This window comes from Sebastes umbrosus, chromosome 6 (genome assembly GCF_015220745.1).
Source record: "Sebastes umbrosus isolate fSebUmb1 chromosome 6, fSebUmb1.pri, whole genome shotgun sequence".
Taxonomy (NCBI): domain Eukaryota; kingdom Metazoa; phylum Chordata; class Actinopteri; order Perciformes; family Sebastidae; genus Sebastes; species Sebastes umbrosus.
Window position 1 is genome coordinate 15,555,567 of NC_051274.1, and position 24,031 is coordinate 15,579,597.

At 39.5% G+C, this 24,031-nt stretch overlaps 1 protein-coding gene across 1 annotated transcript; it reads right to left on the reverse strand.

Annotated features, from left to right (window-relative positions):
* Nucleotides 1-10,180: 10,180 nt before the first annotated feature.
* Nucleotides 10,181-21,767, reverse strand: LOC119490178 (rho-related GTP-binding protein Rho6-like). Its single transcript, XM_037773408.1, has 5 exons — nt 21,480-21,767; nt 20,130-20,217; nt 14,221-14,330; nt 13,947-14,081; nt 10,181-12,515 (listed from the first exon to the last, which is right to left on the reverse strand). The coding sequence occupies exons 1-5, from the start codon at nt 21,597-21,599 to the stop codon at nt 12,270-12,272; spliced, it is 699 nt and encodes a 232-aa protein (XP_037629336.1). The 5' UTR covers nt 21,600-21,767; the 3' UTR covers nt 10,181-12,269.
* Between the last annotated feature and the right edge of the window lie 2,264 nt (nt 21,768-24,031).

Consider the following 24,031-nt stretch of genomic DNA (forward strand, 5'->3'; position numbering starts at 1 on the left):
CTGGCTCTGTCTGTTTGGCATGGAGAGGAGGTTGTGTTGCTCTGGCTCTATCTGTTTGGCGTGGAGAGGAGTTCCTGTTGCTCTGGTTCTATCCATTTGGTGTGGAGAGGAGGTCGTGTTGCTCTGGCTCTATCCATTTGGTGTGTAGAGGAGGTTGTGTTGCTCTGGCTCTATTTGTTTTGGCATGGAGAGGAGGTTGTGTTGCTCTGGCTCTATCCATTTGGCGTGGAGAGGAGGTTGTGTTGCTCTTGCTCTATCTGTTTGGCATGGAGAGGAGGTTGTGTTGCTCTGGCTCTATCTGTTTGGCGTGGAGAGGAGTTCCTGTTGCTCTGGCTCTATCCATTTGGCGTGGAGAGGAGGTCGTGTTGCTCTGGCTCTATTTGTTTTGGCATGGAGAGGAGGTCGTGTTGCTCTGGCTCTATCTGTTTTGGCATGGAGAGGAGGTTGTGTTGCTCTGGCTCTATCCATTTGGCGTGGAGAGGAGGTCGTGTTGCTCTTGCTCTATCTGTTTGGCATGGAGAGGAGGTTGTGTTGCTCTGGCTCTATCTGTTTGGCGTGGAGAGGAGGTTGTGTTGCTCTGGGTCTCTCCATTTAGAGTGGAGAGGAGGTTGTGTTGCTCTTTGTGATTTTGGGCTATACAAATAAAAATAACTGACTAAATTGACTTGACAGTGTTTTCGCTTTTTACCTGATCAGACCTCTTTCCAAGACTGTGGGCGTGTACATGTTGTGCACTTAAACAGGGGAAATAGTGAGTGAGAAGGATGAAGAAATCACACACGCAGCTCTTGCCGTCACTCGTCTCTGTATTGAGTGAGGAAGAGGAGCGAGATCCCTCTAATGGAGCCCCGAGGTATCACCAACAGATCAGCGCACAATCAACCTACACAGACAAGGATCTGCGTCACCTATCTTCATCATTCCTCTTTTTGTTTCACTGCATAGTGCTGCATAGTTTCAACAGTGACCAGTATTGATGCACATTTACATCCAAAAATTCAATTACATGCCCTGAAAATTATACAATAATAACTGAGACAACAAAGAAATTTGCTTTTCTCCAAATAAATGAATTAAGCCTGAAAATGAATTATTCTTGTCTGTCACATACAGAGAGTGTTTGATTGACATCTCCTTCACTCTCCAGGTTTGTTACACCTGTTAGGGGCGGGACAACTTACATCTTTATGATTTCCTGCCCAACTTTAACCTGAGTAGAGGTCTAATGAGACAGAATAAACCACCTGTGTGGGTGTGCAGGGCCTTTAAGTTGCTAGATATCATGTTGTTGTTTCAGGTATGTTCATTTGAAAGAGATGAAATAACATGGACAAAAACATTGTAGTTTTGTAGATGAAATATCAATAATATATATATATATATATATATACATATATATATATAATATTAAACTGGTGGAAAGTGTTCTCTATATCTAAAAACTCTATTGTAAAATGTATTTTTGTGATGTTTGTGTTTTATTTATGATTACAAATGTCCTTCAACATTATACTCGTTCTATGGTAAGTGCTGTACTGTGGTGTTAATATATGGTTCTAACACTCTCATACAGAACATGTAAACAAAACACAGAAACATAGTTCATTAATATTGTGTAGAAAGTGAATTGCAGTACCATATTCTCATAGATTTATTATCATAATTACTCATTACGCTTCATCACAACTAAAGAAGGAGTCATGAAAGTGTTGATTTATATCGTTTTGCCAGCAGTTTTAGGTACAGTTGCACATCAGGCACCAGAAATATCAAGGTGGTGTTATTTCTATCCAATGCCCATGACATGTTGTGTCTCTGCCAAGTGCTGACACAAGTCACTCACACACAGACACGCTGTCTTGATACTTTTGTGCTTCACCGTTGCCATGACTACCCTACGTTTGCCATTAGGTGCTTGTCTAATACAATATGTCTATAGTTGCCCCAAGATAGTTATGCATAGAGGGAGGATTTAGAGTAAAATATGCTTATTAGCATTACTGTCATCATTTTCTTTTTGCCGTATTTTTGGTGTTTCTACAGTGAAATTTAAGCAGAAGTAGAATGACAAAAGGCAGAAGGATGTGGAGGGACACAACATGAGATAAACGCACTCAGGCACACACAATTGAAGATTTTCCAGCACAGAAATCCATTCAACTAACTAGTTATTCATCCTCAAGTTAATAGGTGTGTTTAATGTGCTTGAGGAGAACATTTTTTTAATTATAAGCTGGGGACAATGTCTTAAAAGGGAGGAAATAATTCTGTAAACAGGCAAAAATTCTAATTTTACCCTGATGCAACTTTCTATATGCATTTTTTACAATCAAAATGTGGCTCTATACATGTTTTGTTTGTGTCACGGCCAGTTAATGATTCTTTAGGTCAGGAAGCTGAGCTGTGTTGTGTAGTGATGACAATTACTTAATTCAGATCACTAACAGCTGACTATTGATAACAGTTAAAGTAAGGCTTTGTGCAAGGAAAGAGATCAATATAAGACTGACAAATCGCATTTAGGGTCAATTCTTGTGCACAAAACACTTTTGATTTAAAGATAAAACATGGAAACGACTGCACTGATCAGCACATATTTACCAGTTCTGAAGCCCTAGAAACAGATTTTTTTGCAGGCGCCTCATGATTGGATGGCACAGATATGTTTTTAGCTGTTATCCAGATGTGCACATCACATCTCCAACTGTAACCCTCTCCCCCCAACTCCTAACTACAGTCGACCCCCATCCCAAACACCTCCTGTGCCCCAGCCTTTGCTCCCTTCCCCCCATATTCCCCGATGCCAGGCGTGGTTGTCTAATTAAACCGCTAGAAGAGCACTGACTCTTGACATGCCCTCAGGGTGTGCCACACGGGGCACGTGGGCACGAAGAGGGGGGGTAGATCTGGTGAAGGTGAGCAGTGTGGGTAAATAAGGGTGTCTGGGGGTGTCATAATAATATGGCGGATGAGGCGAGGGGAGCAAGATAGTTACCAGTACCAGGGGAGTCTATTTACCTGGGGGACACAAGGGGTCTTATCATCCAGCAGACCTGAGCTGAACACCGGTGTCCAGCCTGGATCCCCTCGCTGCACTTGGAGAGCAAGAAAATATGCAGAGCAGACGAGATAAACTGCTTAGTATACACAGCACACACTGACACACATTCATACACCAAATCACATGTACATCGACACGCATGAATGCCCTTAACTGCAAATACAGTCCTCACAGACAAACATGAACAGATAATGGGACGGCGCTGGCACAACACAAATGAGACAAAGAAACTTGGTTGAATCACAGTATTCACAGCAGCAATAAATAGATTTAATTAAAAAAAATCACAGATGAGGCGTCATATGTATTGAATATTTGATTTGATTTTCAGGACAGTATGCACTGTATGCAAATGTTAATACAGCTTAACATGGTTAATATTAATGTGAGTCGGTCCTCGGGGTTCAGGGCTATAGAAAGGCTGTGGTGTCTGCTGTCTGCTGATGTCTGTGTGCCTCATTGAGTCGCCCAAAGCACACAGACATACACAGGCTGAAAGACGCCCTCCATACTGCCTGAACCCGTCACATCACGGCAGCTTTGGACTGAGTAATCAGACAGAGAGCGACGGATTGATTGAAAGAAACTTCACTCCAATAAGTCTGGTACAATCAGAGAAATTCAGCTTTGATTTTTGTTATTTTTGTGCCGGTTCTGGCTGCTATAGTCTGGCTTTTTGTATTGAAGAGAGATGACAGAGCAATTCAGACACTTGTAAAGAAATATTTTAGAGAAACAAACATATCAGTAATTGTAATATCAATATACAATGACAGTTTGTATTTGATAAGCTTAATAGAACGTTTAATAGAGTAATTCAACATTTTGGGAAATATTCTTATTTGCTTTCTTACTAAGAGTTAGTTGAGCAGCGCCATACTATTATTTGCCCAACAGCTGATTAGTTTAGCTTAGCGTAAAGATTGGAGAGAGTAGGGAATAGTCAAGCATTCTCTGCCTACCAGCATCTCTTATGGTACGTGTCCACAGGATGCATCCTTTCCACGCTTCCCATTCGTTGTCTATGTAAGCAGCCGTGCAATGCATTCTGGTAGCGTGGCGGAGCGATTCGAGAAACTGATCGTTACGTCACCCGCTGCTCATTTGCATAAAGTTGAGGTCTAGGCTACTTTATGCAAATCAGAGACGTCCGGCGCGGCTCATCACCGCTGGAAACTCACGAAAATATCTTAAACTAACCGTTGTCGATACAATATGAAAACAGATTCAGCAACTGCATGGCTTATTTCTCGCTTAAAATGTTTTCAGAAACACATTTCGGTGAACTATTTTTGTAATGTACAAGAAAGAAGTTTCCAAATGAGCCGCCATGTTGGTTCCGGTTTGAAAGCTGGGAGCAGCAACCCACGAGGGAAAGCGTTCGTCCAATCAGCCACTGCCCAGCGGCAGCCCATCAAGCGTCCAATGCTGGGAACCGATGCGATCCCTTGCTTTGTTTTTTTAAGTGATTAAACAAACAAGATAAAATGTATTAGTTTGTGAGTTTTAGAGTTGCTGGTAAGTGGGTTTTGTTACATTTGGACAGAGCCGTTTCCAATCTTTATGCTAAGCTAAGTGGCTTCTGGCTGTAGCCTTGCATGAACTTTACAAACCATAAACTTTATGTAAGAAGTGGACGAGGTCACTGTGACGTCACCTTTACTATCTTGTGGACTGCCGTTTTGGAGTAACGGGTTTATCATCTTGGTTTTTGGCCGTCGCCCTCTTGTTTCTTTTGCATCCAGAAGTGGCATGAGAAGGCGGAGCTAAGTACAACTGAACACTCAAGTGTAGAAGTAGGGTCATTTTCTCATAGACGTATACAACCAGACTTTTTGCAAACAGAGGAGTCGCCACCTCTGGCTATCAGAAAGAACGAAAGGCACTTCCATCATGGTACAAACGTCAGAGTTGTATCGATCTTCTCATCTAACTCTCTGCAAGAAAGCAAATACACGTATTTCCCAAAATGTCAAAACGATTGCTTTAAAGTACTTGGATTATGCAGACATACAGCAGGTTGGGAAATTGCACAAAAACAATATGTGGAAAGACATTATAGTGGCCATGTATGCTGGACTGAACCACAGAGAGGCATATTGCCCGTGGGACACTGGAGAATGTCACTCCTTACCCAGCTGAGCCTTTGACATACAACCCCATTTTCCATCCAGAGACAGGAGTTATGACACTGTCAGAGCAGCTGTGGCAAAGCTCACTGTTATAGTGGATGGGTGTGTGTGTGTGTGTGTTCGGTGTGCTCAGGCATATAAGGGAATGTAACCTATATGTCAGTCTGCAGATAGCTCATCAGTAACCAGGCACCATAGCCTTACAAACCCCCCATCCTCTCATCAGCCCTCTGCTTCCTTCTCTGCCGCTGCGGTGCTGGAGATGTCTGATAGGTTGATTGTGCGAATGTGTGTGAGCTTGCATCATGTGTGTGTGTGCGCTTTTATGTGTGTCTGCGCTGCCATGTCTGATAGATGATGTGCTTATGTGGTAATGAGCCACACTGCACTGCAACCATTTTCTCTGACTCCCCGAGAGGGTTTCAGATGGCAGCTCTCTTCCCTAAATCATCCTCCCTCTGGTTCCTGATCCTGATCCTCAACGGCCTCACCGTCTCGGCTGCAGGCACCTATACATCAGGGGGGAGGCAGGGACAAATGTCAAGATGCACAGATCACTTGCTGCTGACCTGTTCATTAGTTTACATCAAATATGTCAGTGTCATACATGTGTCTTTGTTGGCCTGTACAAATCTATTTTCAAGCATGGACTGATTTTCAGAGGTTCTCCTGGACATGGAGGTAATTTTATCAATAAATCAGCCGTGCAGCCTCCAATTTCATTTTGGGGGGATTCAAGTTTTTATTTTCTTTATGCACACTCAAGTTAAAATAAAAGAGAAATTATAAAGTATATAAAAACAATGGCAAAATCATATAACATAAAACAATATACATAGCCTATACCTCATCCGTGGAAAAGTCTTTGACAATGTGACGTAAAGACGGCAGTGAACAGTGAACTTTATTGAAAGGACTAGTTTGACATTTTGGGAAACACAAAAGAGAAGATCAGAAGCCTACCACTCTCAAGACTTTTTTCTTTATGCTGTTGTGCTGGCTGTAGCTGTATATTAAAGCTATAATATGTAACAGTTATCGGTTTCTGTTTGTAAACACACGGCATTCACTCGCCGAGAGGGAGAGAGAGCAGCGATGGTGGCGTGGGCTATAGAGTGTCTGAAGAGAAGGAGTGGCGTTAATGAGAACAAAGCAGTGAATCAGAGAAATAAAACGTTATATTATGATCGTTTCACAGCGGTTATTTTCTAAAGAACAAATACAATTCAACACAACCACAACTCTGTACAACCCTGTGGGAAGGTGCAAAGTTGCCGGATTTTGAATGAATGCAGCCTTCCTATCTGCTGGCTGTGGCACAACGCTGCTCTTGTCAGAGGGGGACTTGTGCCTTGGTATCAGAAGTCGAGGGGCGTCACAAAGTGGCGGCATTTGACCACCTGAATGGGCTGCACACGCTGTGCACTGTTATTAGTTGGGGATTACCGCCCCACGTGGGGCAGAAAGCCACTTTGCAGACGCCCAGAAGAGTCCCGAGCACAGCAAAATAATAAGAAAAGAGAAAATACGAGCACAGGGCTGCAGGGTCTCTGCAGAAACAGACAACGCCACACACTTCTAGTGGGTCATCAGTGATGATTGAGAGAGATTATTTTTGTGTCAGTCTACACATTGTTTCTAGGAAATTCTTGCATATCGTACCTTAAACCATATAGAAATGTGAGTTGTGTATTTTGAAAATGTTGAACTATCCCTTTAAGCATAGTCTGCAGCAAAACCAGCAGAAAAAGCTAAATAGCTTCATCCAAAAAGGTGCAGCCTTTGTCAAAGGTTCCACATCCACTGCGGTCGTGCAGTATAATCATGCCTTGGAGCAACATCCCATGACAGGCTCAGTACGCCTTTGTCAGAGATTAATCTGATTTACAGAGACATGTAATTTTACATGGGCCAATTGTTGATAAATGTGTGCATGTATCTGTGTGTGAGAGAAACGGGGAAAAACTGTAGAAAAAGATAAGAGAGGAGCGTCAGACAGGCTGGCAGCCCTGTTTATCCAAAAGACGATCAAACCACCAGTAGTGCATTTCCAGCTGCGGAAAATCAATGCTGGAGCAGACAAGAGATGGAATTTATCTGAGACCGGTGAAGCAGAGTATATTCTCACAATTTCCTTGTCTCCTATTGTACAAGGGTAATGGATAAGGAGGTCATGAGTCACTGCCGTATCCTGTGTGTGATAGTTCAGGAATGGCAAACATTCAGCGACTTCATGTCATCAGTGGGCAGAGTGTGACAGCAGGACGCAGCCACAGCGATCCTGATAAGAGCCAATATCAGTCAAGGGAAAGACTAAGCAAATACAGTAATGGAGGTCAGAGTGGACGACTGGTTACATAAGAAAAAGCTAGAGAAAAGGAAACGGCAAAATCAGCAGTGGAGAGAAAAGGAAATGCTCAAGTTTTAATATTTGTATACTTTGTTCAAATTAACCTAGTCATAATAAGTGTTTAATAAGTTTAACATTATAAATTACAGGCTGCACCACATTACCAGGTAAACATAGTTGTTACTAAATGTTTACACTCAGTAACTCCAACACTATAATTCAAATGTTACATTGGCCCCCAAATGTAGGGGCAATTGTAACGTAATACCTTCATATAAATACCAAGGACCACAATAAACTACCAAGAATATAGTATATATATTTAAAACAGTTTAATATCCATTGAACAATTAACTACTCTCATACCTCAAAAGAAATCCTTTGTCCTTTGGCAGGCAGAGGGCTCATCACAGACCATGTGCATAATGAGTTTCGTGGTTATGTCTTGTTTCTGATTGGAGATATTTCACATGTTACACATGTCCCTTGTTTAAAATGTATAAAAATGTAATGGCTCCAACCAGGTTTTAAATCTGAGTTTCAATACTAGGCTACTATTTCAAAACCAAAAATAATAATTGAAAAATATGTTGATTTTCAGCCAATTTGGCAGTTTAAAGTTAAGAAAACTTCTGATTCGTAGACATTGAAGATCTTAAAAGCCTGAGAAATTGTCTCTAACAGGAATTGAATCGAGGTCCCTATATTGAGAAGTAAGAGACTTAACCAATGAACTCTGCCGTGTTAACTTTGACAGCCCTATTTTATACATAATTTTTCCTCCTAAAATTTAATTTTTGGAAGTTATAGCTCATGATGCTTATAAGTTAAGCCATTTCTTAATTTCTAAAGGTGCAACATAGTTTATAAATCACTAGTTAGTTATAAGACCTCAGGAAGGACTTTACACACAAACTTCGTCATAATTTTACGAATAGCTGGTGCAAGCCAAGCTGACTGCTCAATTAGGACAACAATAAATCCTCCTTTTTTCAAACAAAACAATACAAAGTGGCAAGTTTTCAAAACTAGTCATGTATGTAACACATGTGGCTTTGGACATGTGTGTGTGTGTATGTGTTTGTTGGGGGAAGGGTTTATTCCTTAAGGCTATGTTCATGCTTCAGTGGTACAACATCCACAGGCTTGTTTTGACACCGTACTGTGTAGCTGCCGTCATCATCTAATTGTAGGTCACACAGTCCTTAGGGACTGAACAAAAAAGTTCAGTGTAAATCTATATGAACACAAATTAGGGCTGTCAAAGTTAATGCGATAATAACGTGTTAATGCAAATTCGTTTTAACGCCACTAATTTCTTTAACGCATTAATGCAATCGATCTTTCGGAGATTGTAGCAGGCTCAGTTTTAAAAGCTAGAAAACCTAAGGAATCCATTGGTACCATGTCATACTAGCTTGTTGCACAGGAGGTTAAATAACGCCCCAAAGTTACGTTAAATTTTGGTGAGGAAAAGCTGTCATGGCCCTTTTCAAAGGGGTCCCTTGACCTCTGACCTCAAGATATGTGAATGAAAATGGGTTCTATGGGTACCCACGAGTCTCCCCTATTACAGCCCACTTTATGATAATCACTTGCAGTTTTGGGGCAAGTCATAGTCAAGTCAGCACACTGACACACTGACAGCTGTTGTTGCCTGTTGGGCTGCAGTTTGACATGTTCAAATTTGAGCATATTTTTATACTATATGCAGTACCTGTGAGGGTTTTTGGATAATATTTGTCATTGTTTCATGTTGATAATTGATTTACAATAATAAATATATACATACCCTCTCCCATGTTAATAAGAGTATTAACTAATTGTCAAATCTCCCTTTAAGGTACATTTTGAACAGATAAAAAGTGCAATTAATTTGCGATTAATCACGATCAACTATTTTAATTGATCGGCAGCCCTAATACAAACCTGCACTTAATTTTAAAACTGACCTAAAACTGGTGCCATTTCTATTATTTTGTCGAGCTACTTTGAATAACCCTGAGGAATAACAGTGTAGTCAGTATCAGCTGGCCTTTCATTAAGATACAGTAGAAGAATGTGTTCTCTATCTCATGGACGTATTAGTGTGAAGTGAACTGTGCCCTTGACCTGACCTGAGAAATAAGAATTATCATTCTTTCTTAAGACAAAATAGACAATGTGCTCTTAAGCTATCAGTCTGTCTTCCTCTCGGGGAGCCTTGAATTTGATTAAATTACCCAAATAGTCTCTTGTTCTGATTTGATACAGCTTCTTAACTCGTCTGCGTGAAAAGTGCTTCTCGTTAAACATGAATAAAGCAATACAGAAATCAAATAACTGACTTAAATGGACAGACAAAACATGTCCTCCTAAATGTTTGATATCCATCTAGGGTCTATTAATGTAATGGGTTTAACACAGAAATAAATGAACTTCAGGCATAATTTATATAGTTTTATATATAATTTGCCCCAGGTTATAGCTTATGATACTACTATTTACTACCCATTACTAAAGTCTGTCTAAGACATTTCTGAACTTATGAAGGGGCACCACAATTTAGTGTGTATTTCCTCATGAACAGTGATCAGTGCATCCATAGAAGGTCTATTTATAATGGATTTAATGCAGAAATAAACACTGACGTGTAAATGAACTTCAGACATATTTATTTAAATAAAGACTTAAAGAAAGTAGCGTATGACAATAACAAATACAGAATTCAGTCAATAACTTAAAGCCATAATAGGCAACTTGACACAAACATTTTGTTTTGCTTCAGTAACATTCTTTTTAAGGGTTTATAATAAACAGTTTTACTTGGAAGGATATGTACAACAAAAAACAAGTCTGCCTGTCAAAAAACGAGCAAGTGAGGAAAAAGTGAAATGACGGCTGTATATTTGAACCAAGTGGAGCTTGTTTGAAAGAAGAAGCAGAGCTACAGAGGCATGTCTTAAGACAGCACGTTGTTTCCAACAACCCACTCGTGGCTGCTACCAGCGTGGGGTCTTTAAAACCATGTGGAGATCATGAGCAGTCTGCCGCTCCCTGAAATGTCCAGCCGTCACCTTCGCAGTGGCTTCTGTCTAATGCTACAAATAAAAGGTGAGGCGCCCTCTCGGAGAGCCATCCCTCCCTCTCTCTCTCTCTCCGTGAGGACCCCACTCACGCTGCCCCTGCTCACACTGTTGCTAGGCAACACTTAAAATTCCAGTGTTCTGTACATCCAGAGAACTCCGGGCTTCTCGGTGCAGACCTACAAATCATCAAGTCCTGCATTAGCCGAGCTGTCAACAGCCGCTAATGCCAGGAGACTCAAGTGAATACAACATCAACAGCTACAAAAAAAACACACACCAAAGACAGCCACAAGCAAGTAGAAACATCCAGGAAAAAAAGTTATTTAATAAATGGAAAATGTTATGAATACTTTTTGTTGGTTTTTTTTAAAAAAAGGAAAGGAAAAAATATCTTTCTCCAGACAGGACCAGCCTGTTTGTGTGATTCAATTCAAGCTTCCCACCTATCATCTCAGGGATATTTAGTGTTATAATAATGCAGCTTATCCAGGCAGAGGCATCTCGGATAACTGTTAACCATATTCAGCTGTCCAAAGTTCAAAGTTGAGGACTATTACTATCAAATATCCATGAGGCAGAGGAAGAAGAAGATTTCTATGACTCCTTTGGGTACAAAAACAGTTGGGCTTGTGTAAAAAGAAACCTTTTAAAGACCAAGAAAAAATGCGTTTTTGCTGGAAATAAGCTGCCATGCAGCTCTTAACGTATCAGGGAACAGTGAGGTGATGCATCATTCATGTAACATCACCAAATCAAGCCTTGTGATTAATAACATTGAACAATGATGTTGTGATGTGTGTGGTGATGGCTAATGAAAGGGGATCTGACAAAAACATGCTCAGGCGGTCTTTACATGGCCCAGGATTTAGTGTTTGTTTTGTCACAGCGTGTCCACCCCTGGACTGTTTTGTAGCTCGTGTGAGTGCTGAGTCACACTGCGCTCCTTGAGACGTGCTCTCGGTTCGTCCTCCGACTTGCCTTTGCAAAATGAACGCTCTTGCTTTGCCAAATCCCTCCCTTCTCTCCCCTTTTTTCCTCCACTGTCAGCCTTAATTTCCAAACGAAATACCGTGAGGGGTCAGCGGGGGAATAACATCTTCAAGGACTGCTGTTTTAAATTCCCCGAGCCGCTTTTGTGTAGGCACCGCTTCCTGTCACTGTCAGATTTTACATTTCATCTCGTCACTCAGCCCATATCGTGACCTTAAAGAGACATTCAGAAAAGAAAGAGATGGATGGGAAAGGGCATCGCTATCAGAATTTCAAACGGGTCTCATCAGGGTAATGGAGTCAAATGCAGTGTTTACAGCCACTTGGAAAAGAGGAGGCACTGACCTTATTCAAGCTCTCACAGCAACCTTTAAGTGAGTGCCTGCTATGCTCTCTTTGTACAGGTGTATTTAACAGATCAGAAATATTTTCAACATCAAACATTTTTCCACTCTGTCTCTGCACTGGTGTGCTGGTGATATGTCATGATCGAAAGTTCAGTGTCAGAGTTGAATATAGAGAGTGAAGCAAACTTTTTTTGAAGTTTGGGGAGGATGCTGCAAAGGAGAGAGATGCTTTGTAGAAACCATTGCTCTCTTTCCCTTGCACACCCTTTGCTGAGCTTGTCCTTGCTTTCTTTTATTTCCCCAGCGTGTTCTCAGCGGTATTCACATGATGGAGCAGCTCTTGGACTTGTCCTTGTTGAAGGTGGAGGAGAGCAGGTCCGTCTTGCTGGGCAGGTGTAGCAGTCTCTTGGAGAGGCGGCGGACGGGGCTGGGTTTATTGGCAGGCTGGAGTTTGTTCATGCAGGCCAGAGCCGCAGTACGGAAAACACTGTGGATGCTCTTCTCTGACGTGAAGGCTGAGCACTCCAGGTAAGCCTCGGCTCCCAGCTGCTTGGCCAAGGACGAACCCTACAATGTGAAGGAAAAATATACGTTGAGCTCGGGTAGATTAAAACCAGTGGGCAACTCTGGATCTCAGAAGTGAAGCCAATGCTGAAGTGTCTTAAACTTGTATTCTTTCTACCCCAGCAGGGGGGCGACTCCTCTGGTTGCAACGAGAAGTCTGATTGTATAGAAGTCTATGAGAAAATGACCCTACTTCTCACTTGATGTATCACCTCAGTAAACATTGTAAACATGAGTTTATGGTCTCAATCACTATTTCAAGTCTTCTTCAATACAGCATGATGTTCATTTAGTAAATTATGGTCCCATTTAGAGTCAAATAGACCATAAAGCTACCACGGCGCTGTCCGGTCTGGGAGTTGTCTGTGTTTTCATCTTATAACTTTCCTTTCATAGTGTGTTTTCAGTTCACGAAAGTTAATTATAACACTAAAAAATGTCTTATAGAGAGCCGAAGTCCCTCCCCTTCCAGTGGACCACCATGGGATCTTATTTCAGAAATAATATGAACGGTAGTCAACGGCGAGAGCCAAATATTTTTTGGATCCCGTTTGAATTACAGCATGAATCACACATACTATGTTTTTCAATTTAAAAGATAATTTTGCAGGTCAAGAAAGTCACAGTTTGTCGTAAAACTGTTCAAGTATAAGACTGTAAAAATATGTAATTAGAAAAACTAAACACCCAAAAGTCACCTAAGTGAAGTCTCTCTCTCTGAAGATACGATGCCTGTGTGTTTCGTACTGAGATGTACTCACATCAGCAACGGGTCTCGCTCGTTCTTTCTCTTCCAGGCTGATAAAACAATCAGGAGTTGCTGGATGAAACACATCAGGTAAGATAACGTTTGATTTGTGCGTGGAACATAACTAAGTTAGCGAGCTAGCTAGTGCTGATGACGTATATTGTGCGAGACGAGAGATGTAGTTCACCGAGTGGTTTTACACATAACTAAATGATATTATGACAAACCTACAACAAACTGAGCCTTTCTTGACTTGCAAAATTATGTTTTAAATTGACAAACATCTTCATTATGTGTGATTCATGGCGCAATTCAAACGTGATCAAAAAATTATTTGTCTCTCGTTGACAACCGTATACTGTATATTTCTTCCGAAATAAGGTCCCATGGGATCCACCGGAAGGGGAGGGACTTCGCCTCTCTATTCAGCGTTGGGTTGTACTCAGCTCCACTCTCTCGTGTCACTTCTGGTTGCAAAAAAACAAGATGGCGACAGCCAAAATGCCTAACTCGAGGCTTCAAAACGCATTCCACAAACCAAATGGTGACGTCACGGTGACTACGTCCACTTCTTATCTACAGTCTATGATTAAAACAAAGGGGGATTTCTACGACTAACCAGTCTAGACAGGACACAGAAACCTAAATAGAGGCACAGAGGAAGAAAGAGTCGTCATGGAACAAACCTGTTCATGGGCGACGGGAGTCTGTTTCTGATTGGACAGCTCCATGCGCGTGCAAACGTCTGTGCGCAGGTCAGTCTTGCAGCCTATTAGTAGGATCCGTGTGCTGGGACAGAAGTCCTGGATCTCTGCTTTCCACTGCAAGGAGAAGACAAACAGGTGCCAAGAGACTGTCACTTGAAAGTGTAATTAGTAAATGAGTGAATATGGGGGAGGGCAGACTGTGCTGTTGTCAGCCTGTTATGTTCACACTGCAGCGTGTTAATAATATTAATACCTTCTTCAGCGCACTGTCTACTATGTCTGGTCGGCTGATGTCAAAGCATAAGAGCACTGCATCTGAGTCGCTGTAGCAGAGGGGTCTGACGTTGTCGTAGTATGGAGAACCTAGAGAGACAAAGTCAGGAAACACTTATTAATGTTTTATGCAACAACATATAATTGTATTAACATGTGGTTGAGGAAGGTGGGCACTTAGCTCAAAGCAACATCTTTGAAAATTAAAGTAAAGTTTTCCCCTCGTCAGCAAGCACAAACAAAGACTAAATATCTCTTTCTATGGTCTGAATCCAGCTGACACTATTATAATGTTCTATCACAATCATCCTCCTCACTTTCACACAGTACAAACACAAACAGTCACACACACACTCCTGCCAAACTGATAAGAGAGCAAACAATTTCACTGAGCTTGACGCCTTCCCACTGACAGGAATTCTTCCAGTAAAGTAAACTAACTCACTGAGTCACGATCACTCTGCACCAGTCACATCTTTCCATTATTAGTCAATAGCAAACTTTATTTGCCAAACTTTTGTTTGAGTAAAAAAAAAAAAAAAACTACCAGATGTCCTGTGAAACAAAATTATCGTCATACTGTAGGATTTCCAAGATTTTTGTTTTGCTTTCATGTTCAATTTCAGATAAAGTGCCAAAATACAGACACTGTGTCTAGGTCAATTATAATCTATATTAATGTTACTACAGCATATTAAATAAGTGAGTCCTTGTCTGCATCAAAAAACTGTTATATATTAAACATAGCTTGGTCATTGAAAAGTATACTTGTTAAAGCAAAAGTTTGAGTTACAGCTCTTTCCATTGTTTCTAAAATCAAACATTTGGATCAGAACTGCAGCATTAAAGGAATGAAAGAGGGAGGCTGTGTTTGCACGGTGGAACAAGTTCGCCACCGGTGGAAAACTTTGAGAAAAACATATTTTTGATGCACAGAAGCAAAATGGCACAAGCGGCTCCTGCCGTTCCACTTTTCTATATTTTGATGTGATAAACGACATGTTAGGGCATCAACCCCTGTCAAACACAGACGAGAATGGCGTCGACGTGGGATTCACCGGCCCCGCTGTTGAGGATGCCCTGAGCTCCTAAGATAGACCAGATGATGATGATGATGGTAAGAATAGGTAAAAAGACAACTAGGAACCCAGCTGACTTGTTTAGCTTAATGGGTTGTTTCTATGTCAGCATGACGTACTTCACGGGGACGTTTTAGGTTAATCAGAGTATGCACAGCTGCATGTAAACGGGAATATTCATTTTCATTAGCTATGTAAACAGCTTAGTAGGAATATTGTTTTTTCAGAATAAGGGCAAAAATCAGAATATATGGTGCATGTAAACGTAGTCTTTGATACTTAAAGACTGATTACAGTCATGTTTTCTGGTCAATAGGCAAATTATGTTGGAGAATATAACAACATTGTACAAAGATGAAATTTTGTGCAAAATTTGAAGTAAACCAGTGCAATGACCACGGAGTTTTAGTCACAGAAAGTTATGTCTTTACTGTAGTGCCACGGTTAGGCATTGACCTCGAATGATTAAGGTTAGGATAGGTCGTCGGGTGGCGAGTCTCCAGAGTTTTTGCAATCTTATTATTGGGTGTCGGTATATGTGCATCACCAAAGTTTGCATTCAAGTTTCAAAAGTGTTGCACAGATTGCAGCAGTCACACTAATACGAGACAAGAGCTACGCAAAAAGGGATTAATGTTGCTACAGGATCAGTTACAACATTGCAATATACCTCTTCATTTTAAGAAAGATCTATTTTACATATCTTTTATTGCAATACTTGTTTTTTCTTTTATCTAACTATGTTTATTGTGAAGGTTGTGCACGAAAACATCAAAGCAAATCACTTGTATGCGAAAACCAGAAAATGCACCGAATTGAAGGTGTCTTTTTATTACCAATGTCTTAATCAGCAGTGACTTTGCTATTCCAACAAATCTCTACTGAGACACTAATAACCCAATCCCCAAAATGATATCATACACTATTCATCACCTCAGTCAGACAGTCTACCCTGACTGTTGTCTCATAAATACGACACCTCTGTTATGAGAATGTGAATTACGGTGTGAAGGAAACATATTTTCCTTCCATTTCCATAAACAGCTCAGCTATAAGTAGAACCTTTCCTTTAAATCTCAGGAAGGCTCCTGAGCTAAAAACAGACTGACAGGATGTCCGCTCTCTATTGTCTTCCCTCTGCCACCTAATCACTCCCCACACACCAACGCTGAGATTTAATTTCCTACTCCTGTCCTCAGGGGCCAAACGTGCACAAGAAGCTTTCCTTGCAAATAAAAGAGGATATAATTATACCAGGAATAGATTCTTCTAATAAGCTTCTACCGGATCTAACTAACAATCATGTTGTCTTGATGTGTTCTCTCCCGAGGCAGGTTTTAACACCAATATTTTAACAACAAAAAGCCCTTCTGGTTTACTCAGCCTGTCAGAATATTTGACTTAAATCTGAAAAAGTAGGAAAAACTTACACAACTACAATCTATCAATAACATTTTTTTTTAGAAGGAATCAAAGCGCCCGTCACATAACTATCCAGGGTGATGTAAGGCTTGAGAAAGAGGAGGCAGAGAGATCTAAAGAGGACACAACTTCTAGCACCTACCACCTCCCACACATTAGCAGCCCCCTGCCTGGACACACAAACACACACAAACATACACACACAAGCCTTTCAGTTGATGCAGTGAATCTGCCCTCTCTACTCTCAAAGAAAGACAGCCGATGGAAGGACTCTTACACCAAAAGACTACACGTAAGATGAGGTCGTGTTGATAAAAGGTGCAGCGTGACCTGGACAAATATGCTTCTGAGTCTTTTTTTATTGTCAGAAAGCGTGTGGTAAATATAGAACTGGGGTGAAAAATGTAATTATAAGTCTTCTCACATCTGTTTTGTATGTTTAAGATCATATTATATTAGAATAAAACACCTGGAGCAATGTTATTACAGCTGAAACGATTAGTCGATTATTCAATTACTCTGTCGCCAGGACATGAATTGACTATTTTTTTTATATTTTTAAGGGTTTTTTTCATGCAAAAAATTACAAACATTCTATATTTTCAGCTTCTAAATTAAAGATCTGTTGCTTTTCTTTTATCTTATGTATTTGTAATCTGAATATCATTATAATGGAAAAAACAACTTGTGAGGATTGCAAATTTGGCTTAATATATATATTTTTAAATATTTTAATTTAATGTCATAAATCCATTATAAATAATAACCTTAGTTGCAGCCCTAAATGATATATAAATAAATATAATAAAGATGGAAAATGAAAAAAAAAAAGAGTGACAGGAGCTAAGGCTGGGCGATATGGAGAAAAAAATCCAATATCACTATATTCTTTACCAAATATCTCTATCGATATTGCGATGATATTGTAGGGTTGACTGTTGGTGCTTTCATAAAATATTTACACAATGAGATTTTTGATAAATAAATCAGTAATGTGTACATAATGACTAAATGGGTAAAGACAAATAATAAAACAGCTAAAACAGTCTAGAAATTTTTGAAAATTCACTTTCACTTTACTGTAATGCATCCTTTAAAACCAGGAAAAGACAACACTAATACGATATTACGATATCCAAAATCTAAGACAATATCTAGTCTCATATCATGATATTGATATAATATTGACATATTGCCCACGAACTGTGTTTGTGTGTGTTGCAAAAGTAAATAGTCTTATGCAATGTCTCCTCTGGAAAGGGTGACTGTCCAGAAAGTTTTTACTCCGTGGGAGACAAACACACACAAACCTACATTAGTTCAGCGCTGGTTCCAGTTACATAAGAGCTTTTTTTAGGCGGCACACACCATAAGGCAGTGCGGAGGTCATGCATATCTCTTCGCTCAGTATCCCTCACTTGTGCCTTCTGTTCACAGCGACTGTACGCCACACACACAGGGGCACACATAGTAAGACAGGACACACACACACACCGACACACATGCTTCCACCCCCTGCAGGACGAGGCATCCCCCTCTCCCCTGTGAAACAACCCCTCTGCAGGCCAACTGGCACGGCTCGACTTCCTCTGAGCACAATGCCTCAGCCAGTGCTGTTATGAACTAAATCTATACTCTAGTGGATTTCTTATTGATCCTATTTACATAATTTTTCTGTATGTTTAAGGTCATTATGTCAGCAGGCCACTAATGGTTCTCTGAACTGTATGTATTTTCTTGATTTGTTGATTCATCTTTTTGTCTATAAAATGTCCGGAAATTGTAAAAAATAAAGATTATCGTTTCAAATTCCTTGTTCCATATCGACCAACAGTCCAAAACTAAAAAAACTAAAAAAGATATTCAGTTTACAAAGATACAAAACAATGAAAAGCAACAAATCCTCACATTAGAGAAGGTGGAACCAAGAAATCTTTGTCATTTTTACTTTAAAAATGAATAAAAATGATTGATGCTGTATAATTGCTGTATTTTTTGTCAATGGACAATGTTCACGTAAGGCCTCTGACCTCTGACCTCTATGTGGAAGAAGTCAAGTTCTCAAATATCACAAAAGAAAGTCATATGTTGTATCCAAGATTGTTGTTTTTAGAACTCTACAAACATATTTTATAACAAAGGTTAAAACAAAAGCAGGTGAATAATGTGGGATACATTTTTAATCATAAATATATATTAGAGCTGCGATGATTAGCTCATTAATCAATTAGTTGATCAACAGAAAATTAACCAGCAACTATTTTGACAACCCAATAATCGTTTGTTTCACTTTTCAAGCAAAAATGGCAAGAATTTGCTGCTTCCAGCTCCTTAAATGGGAGGATTTCGATGCATTTCTCTGTTTTATATAATTGTAAACTGAACTGAATGTCTTTTTTTGGTTTTTGATTGTTGGTCGAACACAACAAGACATCTGAAGACATCACCATGGCCTCTGGGAAACTGAAGATTCACAATTTTAAAACATTTTACAGTTTATTAACATGATTTTTTTGATTGATTAATCGCAATGAAAGTAGTTGTTACTTGCAACCCTAATACACACAGTTCACAGAACCATTAGTGTCACTCCTCCTCTTGGTTTTGAATCCAAAAATGTGTGAAATGTTAGTGACCGTTTTAAGTTGCTGTTGTGAAAACGTTTTGTGGGTTAATTGCAGCGACCTACTGACATAATGATCTTTAACATACAGAAAAATCATGTAAATACGATCAATAAGAAAAGCCATCCACTCCAGTATATCTTTATCAGTAATAATCAAATGCACAAAGCTACAAGAATGCTGTTTATTTTTCAAAATTTTACAGATGAGACTGAAATGCTGCCCGAGTTAATGATCAAAACTGGGGCCTTTGTTTGTCTTTAATTGTGGGGCCTTTTTTTGTTGTTGTTTTTTTGCTTGTATGTTTTTTCATGTAAAATTGTGGATTTTTTGGGACCCCACTTCACCAGACTGGCTTGTTGCTCAGGCCTGTCGTTCATTGGCTCCACCAACCCACAAAGGAAGATCTCTCCACAGATTTCACACGAGTGAAAAGCTGCTTAACCGCATCGAAACGGGATTGGCAGATAGTGATGTCTGTGTAAACAGCTACAACACTGTTTGTAAATGAGATGGCGCTTCATTTACAGGCGTTACCCGACTCCAGGCTGACTGTGCTGTTGTTTAAACAAGTTCTACTAATCAGACCACGAATACGGCACTGAAACTGACTTCTTAACTACTCATCGCTCAACAAACAGGAAGGCTTGGGGGGAATTTTAACTTGGCAGTGAGTCAGCTGATAGAGGGGAGAGGTGATCACTGTCTTGATTGCCAGTTTTATCAAACTGTGGTACTAATAGAAATTTGAGCATAATCCTCACCTGATGTGTCCCAAAGGCTGAGCTCAACACGCTGGTCTTCAAGCTCCAGACAGGCGGTGTAGTTCTCAAACACAGTGGGGACGTAAGTCTAGAAATGGACAATAAAGAGCAGGGTTTAGGGAGCATTTTATCACAAATTCACATGGAAATGTATTAAACCAATTCATCATGAAAAACAAGAGCAGATGTCCAGTGATTGAGTTAATGAGTCTGACCAAAAGCAAAAAGTATTAAATATCTAATTATTTAAAATTAAAAGACAAACAGATCTCCATATTTGTGACGCATGTGTTATTTTTAAATGACTAAAACATTTATTTGGCAAAATTAGCGGTGATTAACTTTACTTTTAAATCAATTCATATGTTCAGCAGTGCTCAAACATATTAACCTTTAATATATAACAATGATCTTACAGTATCATTCCCAATCTGAAAGGATTTGATGTAGCCCTGTCGAAATGACTAAACCTACAGAAATATAGCCTATAGTCAAATATCATTTACTACACATGTATGTCAATCTATAATACTGTAAGCTATATGGCATCATAGGAGTTTGAAATGAGATCAAATAAGATCAAATAAGCCCCAGAGGGATTTATTTTATTTGAGGATGTCAAATTTGGCCCTCACATGTTTTTTTTTTTCATTATAAAGATATTCAGATTACAATCACATAAGATAAAAGAAAAGCAACAGATCTTAGAAGCTGAAAATATAGAATGTTTGTCATTTTTTGCATGAAAAAAACCCTTATAAATATTTTAAAAAATAGTCAATTCATGTTCTGGCGACAGAGTAATTGAATAATTAATAAATATATATATACATATTATCAATTTATTTGACTGAGGACAATACATGTAGGCATTGCACTTAATTAAAGTGCAACCGATGTAATGTATTTGCAGACCATGTCCTGTTTTTAATTAAAAAAAAATAATACATAATACACAATACCACAAAACCATATCATATAAAACTAAAATAAGAATAGAGGTAAAAAAAAAAAAAACTACACAAGAGCAAATAATAATAATGCTATAATAATAATAATAAAGGTCTTCAAGAATAAATAAGATCACTATAAATGTAAGTAGGCTATACTGGCATACTATACGTCTCTGACACAATTAGAAACATAAAAAGTATCTTATAATAAATGATAGTCATGGAAAAACTCCTGTCCAGTCTTCTGGTCCATGTGGGATATAGTAGGATATTAAAGTAATATTTATTCTTCCTGAATTATACAATCATGACCTGCAATTTAAATCATCCATTTATTTCCACTTCCAATAAAAAAATATAGAATATAGACATTATTATAAGGGATATGATCTCGTACCTCTGGATAGCAGTCCTTGGCCAGGACTTGTAACATCGCAGTTTTACCGCATTGGACGTCCCCGACCAGCACCAGCTTACACCTCGCTACACACGGCTGAGTTAGTCTCCTCTCCTTCATGCTGCAGCTGGATGAACCGAGCAGACTATCAAGCAGAGACAAGAGTGGGAATAACAGAGATAAAGTTGTGTAAATCCTCTCAGTGTGTAGCTCCTCTTCTTCCTCAGACAGTCAGTAGTCAGTCAGTGAGGCAGTGAGTGAGGCAGAGCAGTGAGGGGATCACTGCGGAACTTTATATTGTCGCGCCAACCAATGAGCGCACCAGAGGAGGAGGAGGAGGAGGAGGAAGAGGAGGAGGGCAGTGCGCACGAGGTCTCATCTTGTTATTTGGTGGTAATGGTGGATGGTAAACTGCAGGGCCATATAGCTGAGATTTAAGAAATACTGATGTCCCCTCAATGCACCACCTGAACCACATGTACCTCTCATTTTTTTACCAATACTAGTGACATAGTAGTGCCCACCACCCTGCAGAAATACATAAGTACAAGTCCTGCATTTACAATTTGACTTAAATAAAAGTACATAAGTATTAGCATCAACATTAACTCAACATACCAAATGTACGCACTATGCAGAATGGCTCCTTTCAAAGTGCAATATCGAATATTATATTTTTCTGTTTTAATCACTAATAAATAGACCTCCATGTAAGAGCATTTTAATGTTGTAGTTTGTCAACGTGGAGACAATTTTAGATACTCTGTATACTACTGGATAGATTAGTAGAGTAATACTGCATTATATCATACAAGCATATCATGTTTTTATATGTAAAAAGTTATAACTAGTACCTATAAGTATCAAATAAATGTAGTGGAGAAATAAAGTACAATAGTCCCCTCTGAAATGTAATGGATGAGTACAAGTATGTCAAACTTGTACTTAAGTACAGCACATGAGAGTACATGTACTTAGTTACATTCCACCACTGATAGTAGACTAGTGGGAACCCACACAATGGTGAATATGGCAGTAGTGTAACTAAGTACATTTAGTCAAGCGCTGTACTTAAGTAGAAATTTTGAGGTACTTGAACTTGCGTATTTCCATTTTATGCTACTTTATACTTCTACTCTACAACATTTCAGAGGGAAATACTGCACTTTGTACTTTCTATTAAGTAAACACTAAGAGCCTGATGACGTGTCACAAGTTAAAGGGGATTTTTGTCCTCTCATTTCCTCTCCATGGAAAACCTGACAGGTCTCATGGATATAGGCCTAAAATCTAATTTTGGTCACAGCAGCAACAGAAACAAATACTCATGAAGATATATTTAAATCTGATTAATCTCAATGTTATTGTTGTTTTCCTCTTTTGTGAGTATTTCTGTGAATGTGTGCATATAGTCTGTGTATATAGTTTGTATAGTCACATGGCCAGAAGTCATCAGAAAGTATCTCATTTGTCATCTGACTTGTGTTAATGGTGTGTATCTTCTTTAGATTAACAAATGTTTTGGAGTTGTATTACCTCAAAGTCTTTTAGTATCTCAGATCAGAGGTCAGACCTGCGGCATGTTATTTTGGTCAAATGATGAAATGGTTAGAAATGAAAAGGCTATGAAAAGGTTCAAATGAGGATATTACACAGAAAACCAGCTACTCAGAATTTGCTTTAAATGTTGTCTAAATGTCTCTCTAATGACTGGTTCACAGTGTATATCCTTCTGACCATCTGTGGGATATACAGTCATGTAAGAATGCATGCAATTATTTTTACATGAAGCATATGAGTGACTGTATGTGTACATATGTTTATATAACACGTAGCGTGTAGCGTACAGGCTGAGTGAGTGCTGAACAGATGACAGATGGCTTGATCAATCTGAAGTATAACGGAGAATTTAAGAGTGTCAGCCATTTGGAGAGGAAGTGGGGCATGGCTTGTTGTGCAGAACATAAATGGAAACAACAGAGGGCTCATTGATGCCATTAATGTGCAGCGTGAAACTGGATGGGGACATGAATTGCACCTGCTGCCTGGTGCAGAGAGACACAAGGTAAACCATGTCCCTCTTTGTCTTGCTTCATTGAAATCTATCACACACATGTAAATCATACACTAATAACATGCTCTTAATGCTTCACTCCCTCGTTCTCCCTTTTAGTGGTCTTACTGTTTGTGACTACGAACTGTATGTAAAACAGTATTAAATGTGTTACACATATGCTGCTGCCTCCCTTTATCATGCAGATTTCCTTTTCTTCTCAGTGAATAGAGTATTTGTTATTTAACTTTGTCCTTTATTTACATATTGTAGATGAGAGTGGGTGGATTTAAAGTTCCACATTTTGGGAAATATTAACTTTCTTGCAGAGGGTTATCTATCTGCAGCTCTGGGGATGGCACCCACTTTGGTCCAGACTGAAATATCTCAACAACCGTTGCATGGATGGCCATGAAATTGTGTACAGATATTCATGGTCTCTAGCAGATGAATCCTACCCACGCAACATATGGGCCGGATGAGCTGGGTCGGATCTGGG